The 17,943-nt window shown below is 44.0% G+C and overlaps 1 protein-coding gene across 1 annotated transcript in view; it reads left to right on the top strand.

Moving 5' to 3' along the window:
* The window catches only part of LPXN (leupaxin), a 259,193-nt gene that overhangs the window by 43,934 nt on the left and 197,316 nt on the right, over positions 1-17,943 (top strand). Inside the window, exon 2 of the mRNA XM_069227825.1 lies at positions 10,610-10,836. Within this exon, the coding sequence (XP_069083926.1) occupies positions 10,610-10,836 (227 nt within the window). The remainder of the gene's footprint in view (positions 1-10,609; positions 10,837-17,943) is intronic.

The raw sequence follows: 17,943 nt of genomic DNA, 5'->3' as shown, positions 1-17,943 counted from the left end.
TGATCATCATATCTGGATTATGAACTTCCTCTGATGAAACCACAGCTCTTCACCCACCAACCTCCCTTTTGAGGTCATTCCTTTCACAAGTGCTGGTCCCTATTCAAGCATCAGGGCCTTCTTGCTGAGGGCTCCATGAATCACAACATGTCCTCTCTCTGAGTTCCTGAGCTGCTGTCACAAATATCTGTGACAAAAAAATGTACATGGAAGCAGAAGACTAGAAATAGCCTTAGCTAAGAGTAGTAGGCCGTGCAGTGGAACATCGGTAGCTCATTCAGAGAAGAGAGGCAGCAGATGTTAAAAACCAGACTGGTGCAAGCGGAGAGTTCAAGCCCACTGCAGGATGTGGTATTAACTGTATTAGTAGTGCACAGTGCAGCTGTGCAGGTTAAGCAGAAGCTGCAACCTACTTATGATATCAGATGAGTCAGCCACAGCTCTCTTCCGCCCTCCTCCCTACTTCTCTCTGTTTCCCCTTCTCTCTCCTTTTTCTCTCTCACACACACATTTCAGGTCCTTCTTCACATTCTTTTCTCTATCTCCTTCCTTTCCCTTTCTCTCCCTTCCTCTTTTCCTCTTACTCCCCTCTCTGTACCTCTTTCACCTCTCCCCAGCATCTCTATCCTCCTTGCCCTATCTCACCATTATCCTTCTCTGCCTCTTTATTCTTCCCCATTATGTTCCTGGCTCTCACTCACGCGACTCCCTCTCTCACGTTCTTCTCACTCTCTCTCTATTACATTCCTCACATGTTCTTTACCTCATCTCATGCTGTCTTCCTCATTTCTCACACTCTCTTTCTTGCTTCATCTTCTGTTCTTCTCTCGTCCAGTCCAGTACCATGCACTCCACTTCACAGTCCGTCCAATTCAATCCAGTCCAGCCTAGTCTGGTCCAAGGGTATGTGTGTGTTTGTGCAGTGTGTGTGTGTGTGTGTGAGGTATGTGTGGTGTGTGTGTGTGTGTGTGTGTGTGCATGCGTGCATGAGTGTGTGTGGGTGTGTGTGTATGTGTGGCTGTGCCTGCGTGTGCATGAGTGTGTGTGTTTAGGTGTGCATGCATGTGTGGTGTATGTGTGTGTATGTATGCATGTGTGTTCTTCACAGATCCTTCTTACTCTGTCTCCCAAGTGTGTGGCACTGTCTTCTTACTTTAAGTTCCTGATTGCTCACACTATGGGCTGGCTCACACAACGTTCTTGACTGGTGCTGTTATTAAAACAGGATTCTGGTGGTCATATTGTGTGACAAGAATATCTGTGCACATTTTCTGGGTGGCATTTTGTTGTGCTGGTGATACGTTCTGTTGTTTTTCGTGCTGTATTTTTACGACGTGATTTTGCTGTACTGCAGTTTTTGTGTTGCTTTCTGACTGTTTTGTTGTGATGTGCCATGTTATGTCAAGTAGAGATGCATTGTGGGAGCCTGATGTAGTTAATTTAAGATGCACATTTTCAGTGTTCGTCAGATGTCTGATGATGGAATATCATAGTACTGTACAGAACAAAATAGAGGGGCATTACAACACAGTTACCTATGGCTGGAGTCCATAAAATGGATCCGAGCTTATTGTATGCGTATGTTTGCATGTATGTGGGGTGTGTGTAGATCAAACCTAGCCGAAAGGCAGTAGAGGGCTGTACAGGGTCAAAGGTAAATATGCAGTCATCGAGGGATAAGAGGAGCAGCTGTGACTGAGAGTGGGAGTCAGCTATACTTTGTTATAATATAGGGCCACATGTATCAAACCTTTTTGAATTCGCAAACGGTGTGAAGCTCTAAATTCCACTGTTTGCAAATGCAAAAGTGCCTTTCCAAACGTATCGAGAGTCCCATTTTAAGGAATCACAATTTTTTGTGATTCTCTAAAATTGCGACCACAAATAAGGAATCACAATTAGCGATCCCCTAAGCCCATGTAACAAGCATTTTCTAAATGAAAAATGGGCATTTAGGAAATGGTATTACCACCAACTCCAAGTTGGTGGTAACCGTGTGCAATTTAATTTTTTTTATTAAAAATGTATTTTTTAAAGTGTCATGTAGCGCACACATGCCCCTAGGGCATGTGTGAAATTTAAATGTGCACAAATAGTTTTCAGGGTGCATAAAAGGCAGCCTTAGACCCTTTGCACCCTTGGTTTTGCATTTCCTAATTTTGCGATTTCCTAATGGAAAATTGCAATTTAGGTAGTACAAAACCATTCACACCCATGGGCCTTCAGGCCCATAGGAACGAATGGAGTCGCAATCCCAAATAGCGATTGCGAATCTGTAGGGATCGCTACATTCCATTTTGCATTCCCTAAATAGCGATTTCTTAAAATTCACTATTCAGGAAATGCAAATTGGGATTTTGGTACATCTGGCCCATAGTGTTCTTTAAAAATGTGTTGCCCTGTTGAATGAGGTGATGTCATTCTAGCTTCTGGGTGCATCAATGGAGGAGGCTTGTTGCCTTGTTTCTTTGCTTTTTGCACTTCTTCTCTTGCCTTTCCTATCAGAAGACTCTCCTCTTCTGCCAACCTTATATCGAATGAAGTTATCCCTTCTGCCGATTCTCAACCAGCGACATATATGCCAACATTTTAAGACAGAGAAGTGAAGACTTTGAAACAAAAATCAGGAGAATGTCATTTCCCCGTCAACTTCAATTGAAGAAGATGTAGTTTCAGGCGGGATACATCTAAAATAAAGCCATTTGTAGCTTGAAAAATTGAGAGTATCCTGTCTGAATCGGGTCTATTGTCAGGCATGTAGGGGTCTGAGCCGCCTAGTAGCTGTACTAATCCACAAATTGTGTGGACTAGTGGTATTGCAAAGAACTTCAATTGGTAACGCAACCTCAAAGTAAATATTCTATTTACATATGGTGCAGCGTATGTTGCTAATGTAGATGATAATGTTGTTATCAGGGGAAACTTGTGCGAGGTCTCTTTTGCCTTCTACTGCAGTTCCCTGTAATATTTATAGAATTTTGCAGGGAGGCCATCACTCTCTGGAGTTTTGCTATCCTGCATATCATGGTTCAAAAACTTCAAAGAATCAAGATGGGTCTCATCAGATTTTCTTTGTTTGCATCTGTACACTATGCTATTACTGTGTCTTCAAGGTACTTGTGTATTTAATTAATAAGCAAACACCTTCCAGAAGCATATCATTCAATAAAGAATCATGAGAACTGTTGCTTGACACCCTCTGCACCAAGCCTGTTTTCTCCCTTGGTGTGTGGATTTCTGCAATGTCAGCTGATGCCCATGGCCATCTAATGATCTCTTTTCTTAATTTCTAGCTTATGCAGAGACTTTCTTTTTCTGTGCTCACCAAGCATGCTTGGATAGATTTGAGACTCATCAGGTGTTTCGCTATGCACTCAACTACTACTTCATGTTTAAAGGTTTCCCACATCACCCCAGAACCAGGAACAATGTCTGCATTCAGTTTGAAGTATTCTTTAGAGGCATTGATATCTCCTCTCAAACTACAGTGTCCAAAAGTGCCCCAGTGTGGTGGCACCACAGTATGTAGTGCATTCAGGAGTCTGGAATATTTAGGCCCATATTTATACTTTTTGACGCAAAACTGCGCTAACGCAGTTTTGCGTCAAAAAAATTAGCGCCAGCTAACGCCATTCTGAAGCGCCATGCGGGCGCCGTATTTATTGAATAACGCACACCAGCCGGCGTTAGCCGCCGTCGCCGTCTGGTGTGCGTTAAAAAAAACGACGTACACCAGGCAGCGCCGGCGTAGGGGAAAATGGAGCTTGGGCGTAAAAAAATGGGGCAAGTCAGGTTGAGGCAATTTTTTCGCCTCAACCCGATTTGCGCCATTTTGTTTCACTCCCAACCCCCATAGAAATGACTCCTGTCTTAGCAAAGACAGGAGTCATGCCCCCTTGCCCAATGGCCATGCCCAGGGGACTTCTGTCCCCTGGGCATGGTCATTGGGCATAGTGGCATGTAGGGGGGCACAAATCAGGCCCCCCTATGCCACAATTTGAAAAAAAAAAAACACTTACCTGAACTTACCTTAATGTCCCTGGGATGGGTCCCTCCAGCCTTGGGTGTCCTCCTGGGGTGGGCAAGGGTGACAGGGGGTGTCCCTGGGGGCATGGGAGGGCACCTCTGGGCTCCTTCAGAACCCACAGGTCCCTTAACGCCTGCCTTTTGCAGGCGCTAAAAAACAGCGCAAAAGCGGCCGTACGTCATTTTTTTTGACCCGCCCACTCCCGGGCGTGAATTTTGCCCGGGAGTATAAATCCGACGCACATGCCTCGGAGTCGATTTTTTAGACGTGAACGCCTACCTTGCATCTCATTAACGCAAAGTAGGTGTCCACGCTAATAAATTACGCAAACTCCATGGACTTTGGTGCTAGACGCGTCTAATGCCAAAGTATAAATATGGAGTTAGTTTTGCGTCGAAATTGTGTAAAAAAAAACTACGCAATTCCGGCGCAAACGGAGTATAAATATGCCCCTTAGAGTGAATTTAACTGGTAAGTGATGTGATGGTTTGCAGGGAAGATGCACTACCTCTAGAGCAATGATACTCAAAGTACGGCCCGGGAGCCGCATGCAGCCCTCCTGACATTGACTTGCGGCCCCCAGGTCAACAGCAGCACGGTGCTGCTGTTTATTCGACTTGGCATCAGCACTAAAAAATGTTTAATAAACGGGCAAGTATTTAATTGGTGGCTATTTGAAAAGAGAGTAACTATGGTGTCCTGGAACTCAACTTTAGTTCTGACATCAATGCGGCCCTCGGTCACCTCACAGACCAAACAGTGCGGCCCCTGGGAAAATGTTTGTGAGTACCCATGCTCTAGAGCAAAGTAAGTCACATCCTTAGACTCTACTAAGCTGCTCGTCTGAGAGGAAGTGCCCTGTACTGAAGGGGTAATTGTGAAATCTCGAGTGTGAGAAAGCGGATTATTAGTTGTGATGGATGGTAGTCTACTGCAACTAATAATGTCACTATTCTTTTAAGGCACAGTAAGGATTCAATAATTTAAACTTGTGCTCAACCTTTAGCAAAGGCAAGGAGCAGGCAGGCCTAACATAAGAAAACGTGTAAAGCATTTAGAAGTACTAAAACGTTAAAAAGTTCAAAACACAACACAATAAAAATCCCACTCCAATTTAGTAAATAATTTAATGAGCACAATTACACCAAAATAACAAAAATCCAAGGAGGGGAACTGGAGATATGAATTTTTAAAGATTTAAATGAAAAAAGCACCAAAAATCATTAAGTGCCAACCTCCGACATGTGGTTTCTCTTGACTGGTACCTAGGCACAGTTTTAAGGCCAACCGTTATGCAGTGCTGGTACAGAAACCAGGTTCAACTGGGTCAGAAGTTTTCATTCTGACTTAGGGCCTGAGTTAGAGTTTGGTGGAGGGGCTATTTCGTCACAAACGTGATGGATATCCGTCCGCCGTATTACAAGTTCCATATGCTATAATGAAATTGTAATAAGGTGGACAGGACAGGGAGTAACCCTCTTCGCCAAACTCTACATCAAGAACTTAGGGCCTGGTTTATGAAACGTTAACAGCACCTTTACATCATTTTTTGATGCAAAAGCAGCGCAAACTTACAAAATATGATTATATTTTGTAAGTTTGCAATGCCTTTGCGTCAAAAAATGGCGTAAAGGCAGTGCTAACTTTTCATAAATCAGGCCCTTAGTCTCTGAAATAGAAACCAAAAATTCTCAGTGGGGCAAGGCAGCAGGGCATGACACAAAGCTGGATCACCGTCAGCGAGGTCCTGGAGAAGCCGTTAACTTTTAGTGTGAATGCTCTGAGTAGATAAAATTCAAATTTCACATCGAAGGAAGATCCTTCAGTAGCTGGATTCTTTGGCATTGTCACCCTGTAAAGATTTCTGTGTGTGGACTTAATACGTTTTTTGGAGCTTGGATTCCTCCAGCAGGGCAAGGCTGCAAGCTGGAGTCACACAAGGGCTCTGGGATGCCAGATACTCTCACTGCGACGTTCTTCTGAAAAGCATTTGCTGCTATGGAGAAGCTCCGAGTGGTAGCAATCTGAATCATTTACTCAGCGGCAAAGCACGTTCAGTGGATTGACTGGTTTGTCCTGGCCCCCCAGAGGTCTTTGGAGCCAAAAAGTTTCTAAGTCCTAGGTTTTGGAGGGTGTTAGTTGACACAGCTAAGGGTCCCAGGACCTCAGGAACAGCACTTGGACGTCAAGACTCATTTCAGCAGATGCCACCAGCTGAATCAAGTGTAAGTGCAGTTGGAACTGGTCAGCAGGACTCTTCAGAAAAAGGGCTTATAGCAGTTTATTGTGTATCTATACCTTAACAGGAGGTAGGCCAACTGACCTTTGAGGTCCACATCTTTGTCATCGGTACAAGTGAGAGCAGGTCTAGCCTTTCAGGTCTCCTCACAGGTCTCAACAGCAGGTGCAGTCCTTATTCTGTCTTCCACAGGTCCAGTGGTGTTCTGAAGAGGGTGAGCTTATGCCTGATATATGGGTTATGGGTGTGTCAGAGATGCATGTCAGTGCATTTTCTGATGTAAGGATTTCAAAACTGTTGTGAGATTTTGTTGTACTGCAGTGTGCCTATATGTAATTGTATCCAATGAAAGGCATAGGTCACCTTCTGAGAGTTTCGAGCTTGGGCCCATTATTGATAGTTAATTTGGCACTTGGGTATCAGCATTAGGGCCATGGACATTAATTAGTGAATTGACCTAGCCATCAAACAGCCCGGCACTACTAGGTTACGGCCTTTTCTATCTCTTCGGATTTCTCCTGGTTTCAAAGACTCTACCTTTTTTTTAAAAAAATGGCTGCATCTCTAGAGTATGTGAAATGTGAAGAAAATAAGCTGTGAGTCCTGCCTTTTTTGGGGAATACACTTTTGGATTGTTTGTTAAGGTGTATTTCTTGTAACATGGGTATTTAAATGCTACGTCGATCTATGTACATCTAGAGCTGTCTGGCATTGCAGGGTTTTTTAAGACCCCAAATTTTCCAAGTTGATAGCATGAGTTGCTGATTAGTTTCCTATGGGATTCTGTTCCTCTTGGTCTCTTTCTGGTTCCTAAAATGTGCTGTCTTTGACACAGATTGCTTTCTGTCAGTGTAGCATCTACTTCTGGCCTTGCTACTTTCATCCCTGACTCCATATTAACAGCATGTACCTTTATCTGTTCCAGACTGACCCTCAATTGACCAGTGAATGTCTTCCATTGTACTCTAGAGTAGGGTAATGTTCCCCCCCGGGAATGTTTGTGATTATGAAGCTCTATGTGTGGATGGCCAGTCAGTCAAAGCCCATGGACTGTACAAGATCAATACACATCTTTAGCTTGGTTATATTCCCTCATGTGACTGTTATGTATCAGCGCATTTTTATCTGATCCCCCTTCAATATTTGTGGAGTTTCCTACCACTAATATTAACTCAGCAAAGAAAGAGAAATTTTGCAACATCATATCAGTGAACATGTAAAAAACATCAACTAACTGTTTTCAACCTTTAGTGTTCATTTACATTAGGGGCCAGATGTATGACCGTATTTTTGGTGACTCACAATTTGTGAATCATTTGCGAGTCGCAAATTGCGGGTCACAAAACCTAATGTACAACAGTGTCAATGACATTGTTTGCAATTCCCAATGGGGTCGCAAATTACCTACCTCATCAGTATTCATGAGGTAGGTCGCAATTTGCGACCCCGTGGGGAATGACTGCACTCACAGGGATGGTGGTCTGCTGCAGACAGCAGACCACCATGTCTGTGACTGCTTTTAAAATAAAGCAATTTGTTTAAAATGCAGCTCGTTTTCCTTAAAGGAAAACCAGAAGCATTTCAAACAAATAAAAATGAAAGGTTTTCGTGGGACCGCTGCCTGCTCAGAAAAAATATTTTCGCTTCCATTCACAAAGGGAAAGGGGTCTAGTGGGGACCCCTTCCCAAATGCGAATGGGTTAACACCAGTTTGAAATTGGTGCTAACTGCGATTGTTTTGCGACCTCATACATACCCCTGAGAGCCCCAATTAGGAAGGGATGCCCCTTCCTAATTGCGAGTCACATTCCCTATTTTGCGAGCCGGTAATTGCGTACCGGCTCACAAAATAGGGATGGTGCATCGTACCTGCCCATTTTGCAGTCGCAACCAGCGATTTTCACGGTTTGAGACTGCAAAAAGGTATCATACATCGGGCCATAGGTTCCTAATGCTCACGGTTGACATGTGGAGATGAACTATGTGCGCCCGATTTGGGAGAGGTGGGTGAGGCTTCTTGTTTCTTCTTTTTGAGAAAAGCTGCACCACATTGTGCATCAGTGAATAGCTGGGAGTTCCCAGTGTCGTGGTTTTTAAGAGTACAGGATATCTCATAGCAAATGCTACACTGGCCTGTAGGGGATTTTGTTTTAGGCAAAGATATGTATGGCTTCCTGCACAACAATTGTTAAGTCCAGGAACATGGAGCCCTATTTTTCTCTTGCCAACCTGTATCCTGGCTGTGTCCCCTTCCCTGTAGTTTAGTATAGGAGCAATTATAGACCGCATAGGGGTACTGGGTTGTAGCTTCTGTACAAGTGAGCTTGTTCAACCACAGAGGTGTTAAAAATAAGGAAGTTGTTAAGTATTGTCTGTACAAATTCCTCCATTTTTCTCGTGGGTGTTGATTTTGGGATTCCCTCAGTTCTGAAGTTATTTCTCATGGAGCTTGTTTCCACATCATCATTCTTGTTTTTTATGAGTTTGAGCACCTTTCCACTTTGGTGCCTGAGAAGCTCTAAATCCAGTCGGGCTGTCTGTTTATCTAGTCTTTGAATCATTTGGCTAAACCTTATTATTAGTGAGTTGATTTTGCTATTATTTGACATTAGACTATTTTGCATGTTACATAATAATGTTAACTTCAGCTTCTGGATCTAGCAAGCCTTTTTCTTTCTCATCACACATGGAATGATTGATTTGGATGTTTTTTTTTAGCCAAAGGTCAGCAAGGACTGTTCATGATCAGTTATTCACATTCTGGCCCAATTTGTTTCCAGTTTGCGAGTCGACGATTTTTCTATTTGGTGTTGCTCTCTCAACAGCGTTGTAAGATGAGTGTGAGATAGCGGTCGTAGGGGGTAGAGGCCTCAGCAGTGGTCTTTTTAACTGATCGAATGACTTATTGTTTCCATATCCAAGTCATCTTGCTCTATAGCAGTCTTTGGACCAATATTACATGTTGGGTATATGGCTTCTTATTGGGGTAATTTGAACCTTAAATTGCACATGGTATCCAAAATTTCCCATTATTGTTAGTCTTGGGGTGTGCACAGTGACACCTTTTCCTGCTTATGTGGGGTTTTATACTAATGGGCACATTTAGGCCACTTGGGGATGAACATGGGCTCCAACAGACCTCTTCTTCCTCCCGCAACCATGTTTGGGCTGATAAAATCTCTAGTCTCTTCCTTGCCTTCCCTATCCACCACCCCAGCTCTCACTAGATCTCAGTGTCAGTCAGTGGGGCGAGGGACACTGCTTATACCACTTCATTTGCTCCCTCACCCTCTCCCTCTCACTTCCAGTTCAGGTGCTGAGGTAACTGCATCCTAGCCTCTGTGACCATGCTGCCTGGTAGTACACTGTGCAAGCTCTACAGACTGCGATGAGTTCTCTCCTCCAGATGGTTTTGTACTGTAGGCAGTGATGCTGAGGTATCTTTCTCTGCTCCTCCCCTGACATGCAGTCCAGAACAGTATCACAAGGGCCCATGCAGGGCCAGCCTCGCTGGATCTTCTGTGCCTCAGGCAGCGACATTGCCCTGGCAAAGCTTTACCAGCCACCATGCCCGTCTGGCATAAAAGGTCTTTCTATATTTCTAGGTAGGCCACACTTGTGGAATTCAGTCGGTAGCCTCTTCCTCTGGCTATTGTCCTCTCATTTCTGGTGTTCACATGCTCCCCTTCTCACTACTGGAATTTGTGTCATTCACTTTGTTATGGAAATTCAGGATTTTGTTGGAATATCATTGCACACATCGGTGCAGCCATCTTGGTTCATGACTATCTGGCAGCAACTACACCCATCAAATGTATCCTTTAGAAAGATAGGCCACTCTATAGAACACCTACCTTGAGTTTCTGTCACATGGCCAGTTTTTAATATAGGCTTAGTTGCCATAGCTTGATTCTTACTTCTATGGGCGTGATGATTGTCATCAGTTCAAATATTTTTATAATGATCTGTAGTGCACACAATCAACAAAGTTACATTCAAGGACATTACTTGTACTGCAGCTGGAAAAATAAGTACAACTGCTTATGCATTGAATCACACTGTCAATACCAGTATCTTGTGTTTTTGTCAATGATTATTATTCCTTGAACTCAGTGCAATCTTCACAATCACTCTTAGGCTTTCTTCTCTCCAGTCTACTCCTTCCCCCCTCTTTTCTATTGTCCACATTTCTCTATCTTGTTCAGTTGGTTGATTAATATTATTCTTACCCTCTCTGGATTAGTTTTATTGAGTCCTAGTGCCAGCCCCAAGAGAAAATCTTTCTTTGTGTTGTCCTATTCTATTCTTTTCAACTTTAAAGTGACCACTTCTCCCTCTTGCAGATGCCCTGCTGGAGGAATTGGAAAGAACCACGCTTGACTTTGAGGACAGCCCCGAAGACCATGCTATACCTGTGGTAACAAAAGTAGATTACAACATTCTTCCACTGAACCACAAAGTAGCGGAAAAAAAGCTGTTGCCTGAAAACAGAGATGGAAGCGAAGCAAGTCCTCAGCTGTCGCTACATCTACCTTCTGCAGATTCACCAGAGAAGGATGTGGAAGGCATGGTGAGTTTGCAAGAGGCATTCTGGGGGGCAGAGTGGGCTCCCCCAATGTAGCTAAATCAAAGAAGGGTGCAGTGGGTACAGTGAGTGTGTGGAGGGAATTCCGAGCCAGTGAGGGACGACTACCATCTACATCTAAAACCATGAAAGGGCATGGTGGGCACAGTGAGTAGGCATAGGCCATTTTGAGAGGAAAGACTACATGATGATGGGTGTGCCCATAGGGCATTTGCAGCAAATTCCTGGGGCTTGCACTCTGGCCACAGATTGTGGCCAAATGCCTCCCCATAAAATGACAAATGCAGTGCAAAATGACATCATCAGAATGCATGGATTAAAACTCAGGAGTTAGACGTTTTACAAATACTTCCCCTCACTTAAAAGCAGTTTTGTGCAAGCGGTAGATAGTTTCATGTAATATTTGGTAATCTGTAACAGGAAACTAACAGCTAGATTCACAAGTTTAATAGTAAAAATATTTTTTCGGATTTCCCCAGAACTCAGCTTCCTAGGCACTAGGCACCAGTCACAGCTTTCAAAATGCAGTCACATTCATTATCATTTACAAATGCATACATATAGATGGTGTATACTTCTGCATGTGTAAATATCTAGGAAGTGTGCATTTGCACTTGCTTATTTGTTTTCTCTTTTCTGTTCTTGGGTTTGAAGAAACTCTTCCCACCACCATTTTGAGGTGTTCCCACTCTATTTGTTGTGTTGTATATATGTACTCTAGCCCTCCACAGGAGTAAACCTCAGTTAGACCTGTCAGCATTTGGGTGGTCTTACCCTAACCTTTTGCCATCCTCCTCCATTTTGCTGATCTTGTTTTTGCTGGTCTTAGGACTCTGTGCACTTTAGCAATGCCAACCAGTGCTAAAGTGCACGTGCTCACTCGTAAAACATGGTTATATTGGCTCATTCCCAATTGGCATATTTAATTTACTTGTAAGTCTTTAGTAAAGTGGTGGTACATGTATCCAGGGCCTGTAAATTAAATGATACTAGTGGGCCTGCAATTTTAAACTGCTATTTCAACTTGGCCCAAAACACCTTTCTGCCAGGGGCTCAAACCTTCCTTATTAATACATATCAGTCACCCTTAGGCTAGGCCTTGGACAGCCCAGAGGACAGGATGCAGTGTATTTAATAAGTTGGACATGCACTTTTAAGTATTACATATCCTGGTTGTCTTAAATTCATTTCTAATTACTTGAAGACCTACCTCTCCCAAAGGATAACATTAGAGTTGCCGTATTACATTTTATAAGGTTAATTTCCAAATGGGAAGAAATAACTGGTTCCTGTTTGGTGTCTTTGAGATTCTATTTCCTGGAATAAATTTGGGGCTTTAAATTACAATTCTGAAAATGCCGCTTTTAGAAGGTTGGCAATTTCTTATCTTAGGCATCTGATGCCAGTATCCTGTCTCTGGTCACATGACTGGGTGTAGTTGTCAGTTGGGCTTTGTGTATTCCTCTTAGACAGCGGCACACAATGTTAGTTTAGGTGTGACTGATCGGACATCGCTGGCAAGATGGGAGGGAGAAGCTGGACCCAACCTTATTTACACCTGAATAAGCTGTGTCCAGTCTCCACACAAAGGGCTGTCTAACTCCTGTAGTTAGTCTTTAGCCAGGAAAGCAGGGCATCTGTTCACTTCTTCAAAGGCATGCCTCTAGACGTTTCTCCCCACTTCAAAGGCACAACTGTGTATAAAAGAAGGATCTCAGACACCACCACTTCAGTACACTTCTGGACCTGTGGATACTCTGCCAGGAAGAAGGACTCCTATGCTGCTGAAAGGCATGCCGCTCTGCTGGACCACAGCTCTGGAGGAACAGCTGCCCTGCTGTGCAAACGTCCATCCTGCTGCCCTGCTGCCTGGGTGAGAAGGACCAGAGCTGCAACAATTGAAACCAGAACCCAGAGTGACTCCAAGGGGTAGCTGGCTGGCCTCCTGATCTGAAGCCTCAGGGACGCAACAGACTTCCAACAACCTTGTATCTGCTTCTGGACTCTGCCATCTGTGAGGTTTCCCTGCCAATTGGTACCACCAGTGTCCTGGAACCTTGGAAGTGGACCTAAGGTGCTCCGCCAGCCTCTGTGGATCCAGCAGAACTGACGCATACGTTCTGCTCTGTGGCACAAATCCGAGCAGAACCGTCATATAGACTCAATGCATGGATCCGCTGCAGAAGTCCCGCATTGCATAACATCCCAATGCCACAAAGGAGCCGTCCCTGCATGATGCATCCCTGATGCAGGCCCTCACACCTCTTGATGGCAGTCTCAACGAGGATGCTGGACTCTACATCTCAACTTTGCAGCTCTTTGAAACCACCACATCGCCCTGACTGTGTGCCACATCCCCGCCTCTGGACTTTGCATTACAAGGCTCGTGGACTGGATCCTCGACATCAGTGCAACAGGACCTCACACCACAGCTTCTCTCCATCTCTGAAGCGATGCATCGCCTCTACTGCGAAATACATCTTTGAACCAGATCCATACAACGCTCTGCACCCTAGAACTTAAGGTACTCTGTTCAGCGGGCCTGACTGGTTCCCTGTAGCTGGCCCGCACTCCTTTCCAGTCAGCCTTAACTTGTGACTTTGATCTCCGGTTCTACTGATTGAATTTATTTTTGTTTTGTTCTTCTTGAATACATTTTACTTTTTGAAGTGTTGCACAAATACTTTGCACATTTGCATCTAAATTAATCCTGATTGCTCTGCTCCAAGCTACTAGGGTGTTGAGCACAGATTCATTTGGGGTTTGCGTGTATCTTACCCTGACTAAGATGGTGGTCGCTGCCTGACCAGAGCTCACAACCCAGTCAACCAGTAACCCAATTTCTAACAACCTCCATGTTTAGAAGTGCATGCTTGTGTTTCTTGTCTTGAAATGTGACCTCAGAGTAAAACCAGGCTTTGTGATCTCTGGGCCTAGAATATTTATGAAACATGCAAAATAGACCTGGAGGCTTATTTATTATTCTAATCCCTCGAATATATTGGGGAGATTTAAACATTCCCCTAGTATTGAAAAAAAAGTTGAAAAGTAGTCTTGCATTGCAAATAGTGCTGCCCTGAGGGCGCTGCTGAAGACTAAAAACTAAGAATATAATTTTAATGTGAATGGGACAATACAGCAATGCATGTATGAGTAAGTGGAGGGATTCATAGATGCACGAATGCAAGGATGAGTTACAGAGTGTGTATATATTGTCATACCGAGTGCCTAAACTCTTCAGTGAAATAGAGGCACTTTCAGTTATAAGCCAGAACTACTGACATTGTCAATGTGTGTTTCCTTCTCCTGCACCCATATTGCCTCTCATGTTCCACACCTTCTTTACCATTGCATGCCTAAACACTACAAACGACAGTGCAGTATCAAACCATCTGGAGAGACAAAACTGTTTTTAAGGAACCATCTGGTGAAAGATGTCACAATCATATCGAATCCCAAGCATACATGATCAGCCAAAGCTACGTTCTGAAATGCCTTTTGTTGGTGATTGTAAGTGATGCAGGATTTGGTAAAGAGAGCAGTGTGGGCATCAAGGAAAATCATCACTGCAGCGCGAAGAGCTGGTCAAAATGTCATGGACTGTTGCTGTAACTTCATGCTCGCAGACAGCGGGGGTTGTTCTTGCTGTAGCACGAAGTGCAGGTCTCGTGTTGTCAGTCACCACGAACTGTTGTTGGCACAAACAGCAGGTTTCAATGGAGATATTCATGGGTGGTTGTTGCAGGTAGCAGAGTTTTCAGTGTGGACGGGCCTTTTTGCGGGTGCAAGGAGCCCAAACGTCAGCATTTTCACTGTTTCTTTGGGAGGTGTACACTCTGATGCCAGCCAAGGGCCCAGGACCTGGGAAGGCACTTTTGGGGGATTAGGGACTCACTGTTGCAAAGACCAGCAGGGCTCAGGCAGGTCTATTTGCACGTCCACTTGAAGCAGGTCAGGTCTGCAGTTGGAGGGAGGCAACTGAAACTTGAAGGATCCCTGTAGCTCACAAAAGATGTCAGCCACCTGTCCCTTGGAGTCACTCTGATAAGACTGGGTCAAACAGGTCAAGACGTCCTTCTTAGTTAGCAAGGCAGTCCTTCGACAGAAGGGTAGTCCTCAGTCAGCAGAGCAGTCTGTCTTTAACTTCTGCAGATCTGGGAGTGTTCTGATGAGTAGCTCTGGATGTTCCATTTAAAGAAGGTCAGCTCATTCACAAGGCTTGCTTATCAATTGCTCTCTTTTCTTGACAAAACAGTACACATGACAGTGTTAATGAAAAAGAATGAGAAATTCATGTGGGGACAGTTATAGGAAAGTGGGGTTTATCGGAAAGTGGATTATTATTTGAGTGACTACCTACCACAAGGAATAATAACACTTCTCACAAGAGTAAACCGTCAAAGTCACTAAATTAACCTGCGCTCGACCCCTGGTAGCAATGGCACAGAGCAGACGGGCTTAACTTAGGGCAATGTGTAAAGTATTTATGTAGTACCGAAACAGTCAAAACACTATGCAATACAAATGCTAAACTGAATTGGAAAAATAGAGTAAAATTTAATAAACACTTTGGGACTTTGTCACTTTGTTGAAGAGAACATTTGAAGTTTCCTATAAGTCCCAAGGCAGAATAAAAATCCTTCCTCCAGGGGACGACCCTGAAATTGTAGCTGCCAGTATGCAACTGTCGGCAGGCACATTGGAGCTTTGGAGATTTCTCACTGATTTCTTGCTGAATGGGACTTTCTCACTTTTTCGGAGATCTCTGCACAGGATGAAAATGAAATTCGACCTGAGTCTGTGCCAGCAAGATTCAATGAAGCTCTGGAGAAAACATTTTCAAAATTTTCCAAACTTGCTTCTGGTTCCCAAAGAACCACAGGAGTACACATCTAAAGCCCACTCAACCTCAAGGGATTTCAGTTAGAGACTCTCAGGGCGTCAGCCAGAGGCCAGCAGCAAAGTCCAGTTGAATTCCATTTGCCACTGGTCAGCTGGGCACTTCAGGGCAAAGGCTTCTTACATCTTGTTGTGTCCCTCTAGCCAGAAAAGAGATCAGCCAACTGACCCTTGGTCCTAACTACAAGAGAGAATAAGTTCAGTCCTTTAAGTCTCCTCTCAAGTCAGATAGCAAGTCCAATCTTTTTCTGATCTTCCACTGGTCCAGAGAGTATTCTGAGGAGGGTGCATTGGGTGTCACATTTATAGTTGGCACTATTGAGTGGGTGGGGTTAACTGACTATAAGAAATTGGGTTATTGGTTTAGAAGGGTGGAAGTGCCATTCAGGCAGCAACTACAATTCTAGTCAGGGTGAACCACAAAAATCAATCAATTAACCTGTGCTTAACTCTTTGGTAGTTTAGCACAAAACAGTCAGGCTAACGCAAGACAATGTGTAAAGTATTTATGCAGCACACAAGCAGTGATGATGTGAAAACAAAACTCAAGAAAAGTTCCAAACCAACTTAATAAAACAGAGTACGTTTTAATAAATGTTTTCAGGATGACAATTTGCAGTCATCTGGTCACACTAGAGTGGGAGAAAGTCACATGTTCGTGCTGATCTCAATGGAGCATAGGTTGGATCTAGGGACCTGGTTAGTCCCACTGAAAGGTTACCTTCTAAGTCTGGCCCACAGCATTCTGTGCGTATAGGAGGAGGTCATGGGGAAAAAGATAAGCGTCATGGACGGTCTTCGCTGTAGCATGACGAGCAGGGTGGGACTCAAGGTCAATCATTACTATAGCGCAAAGAGTCGGTCAAAAAGTCAGACTGTTGTTGCTGTAGCTTCATTCTCAAAGTCGCCATGGACTGTTGTTGCTGTAGCAGGAAGTGCAGGTCTTGCATTGCCTGTCACCACTGTTGTCGGCAAAAAACAGCAGGTTTCATTGGGGCTTTATGTACACAGTTGTTGCAGGCGGCAGAGTTTTATGTGTGAACTGGTCTTGTTGTGGTTGCAAGGAGCCCAAACTTTAGGACTTTCACCTCTTCTTTGGGAAGTGTACACTCCGATGCCAGCCAAGGGACAAGGATCTGGTAAGGCATCTTTTGGGGATCAGGGACTCACTCTTGCAGAGACCAGCAGGGCTCAGACAGGTCTATTTGCACATCCAGGCATGTCTACTTGCAGCAGGTCAGCTGGCCAGTTGGAGGGAGGCATCTGAACCTTGCTGGGTCTCTGTAGCTCACACAGGAGGTCAGCCAACTGTATCTTGGAGTCATGTGCATAATACAGAGAGGTGGTTATGCTGTCCAGTTTGCACATCCGATGTGTCCATATGGTTTCACGGGATGAGAAAGTCCTTATGCATTGAGAAATGTTCCACAGGTGCCTCAATGGTAGATTACACCCAACCACCAAGGGTGTATGTTATGTTGACTGGAAACCAATCAACCACGGTAACACCAGGGAAGTCCTTCAAGCCAAACCAAAACCAAAACATGCGGTATAGTAATAAAAGTCTTGATCACGTCTTAAGATTGTAGTAGATTTATTCTTTCCAAATTGTGTACTATTACCACACAACTCAGCACCAGCACAGAAGGCTTATCATGGCCATTTTCCTCTGAAAATCTGAACTCATCCAATATAAGACATTCAGTCCGCGAAAGGGTCAAATTTTATTACAACATATTCTCAATTAAATTGGACTTCATTGTCAATAGTACAAGCCTTGAAAAAGTATAGATGACAAAACACATGTCAGCTGTTTTCTTTGGATATGTCACAATATGGAAAGAATAAATCTACTTGTCTCTTGGAGTCACTCTGGGGTTAAGTCAAGCAGTTCCTGTCTTCCTTCTCAGTCCTCTGGCAGCAGAGAAGTCCTTCGTCTTCAACTTCTGCAGGTCTGAGAAATGTTCTGATGAGTGGTTCTGGATGTTCAATATTTGTATATGGTACCAGGTTTTACGTGGGGGGGGTCTCTCTGTCCTTTGTCTATATCTCATTTTGGGAAGTTCTTTCTCCTGCCCTGTCAAGACTCCAAACTGTCTCTGGATGACAAAAGGCAGGTCAGGCCTGATGTCACATTCAATTGTGTATGCAGGGAAAAGTGTAAATTGGGCTGAGTAAAGCCCCTCCCCAATC

The sequence above is a fragment of the Pleurodeles waltl genome, chromosome 4_1 (assembly GCF_031143425.1).
Source record: "Pleurodeles waltl isolate 20211129_DDA chromosome 4_1, aPleWal1.hap1.20221129, whole genome shotgun sequence".
NCBI classification, from domain to species: domain Eukaryota; kingdom Metazoa; phylum Chordata; class Amphibia; order Caudata; family Salamandridae; genus Pleurodeles; species Pleurodeles waltl.
Note: the sequence above shows the minus strand (reverse complement) of the source record. Positions and strands in the feature narration are given on the sequence as shown.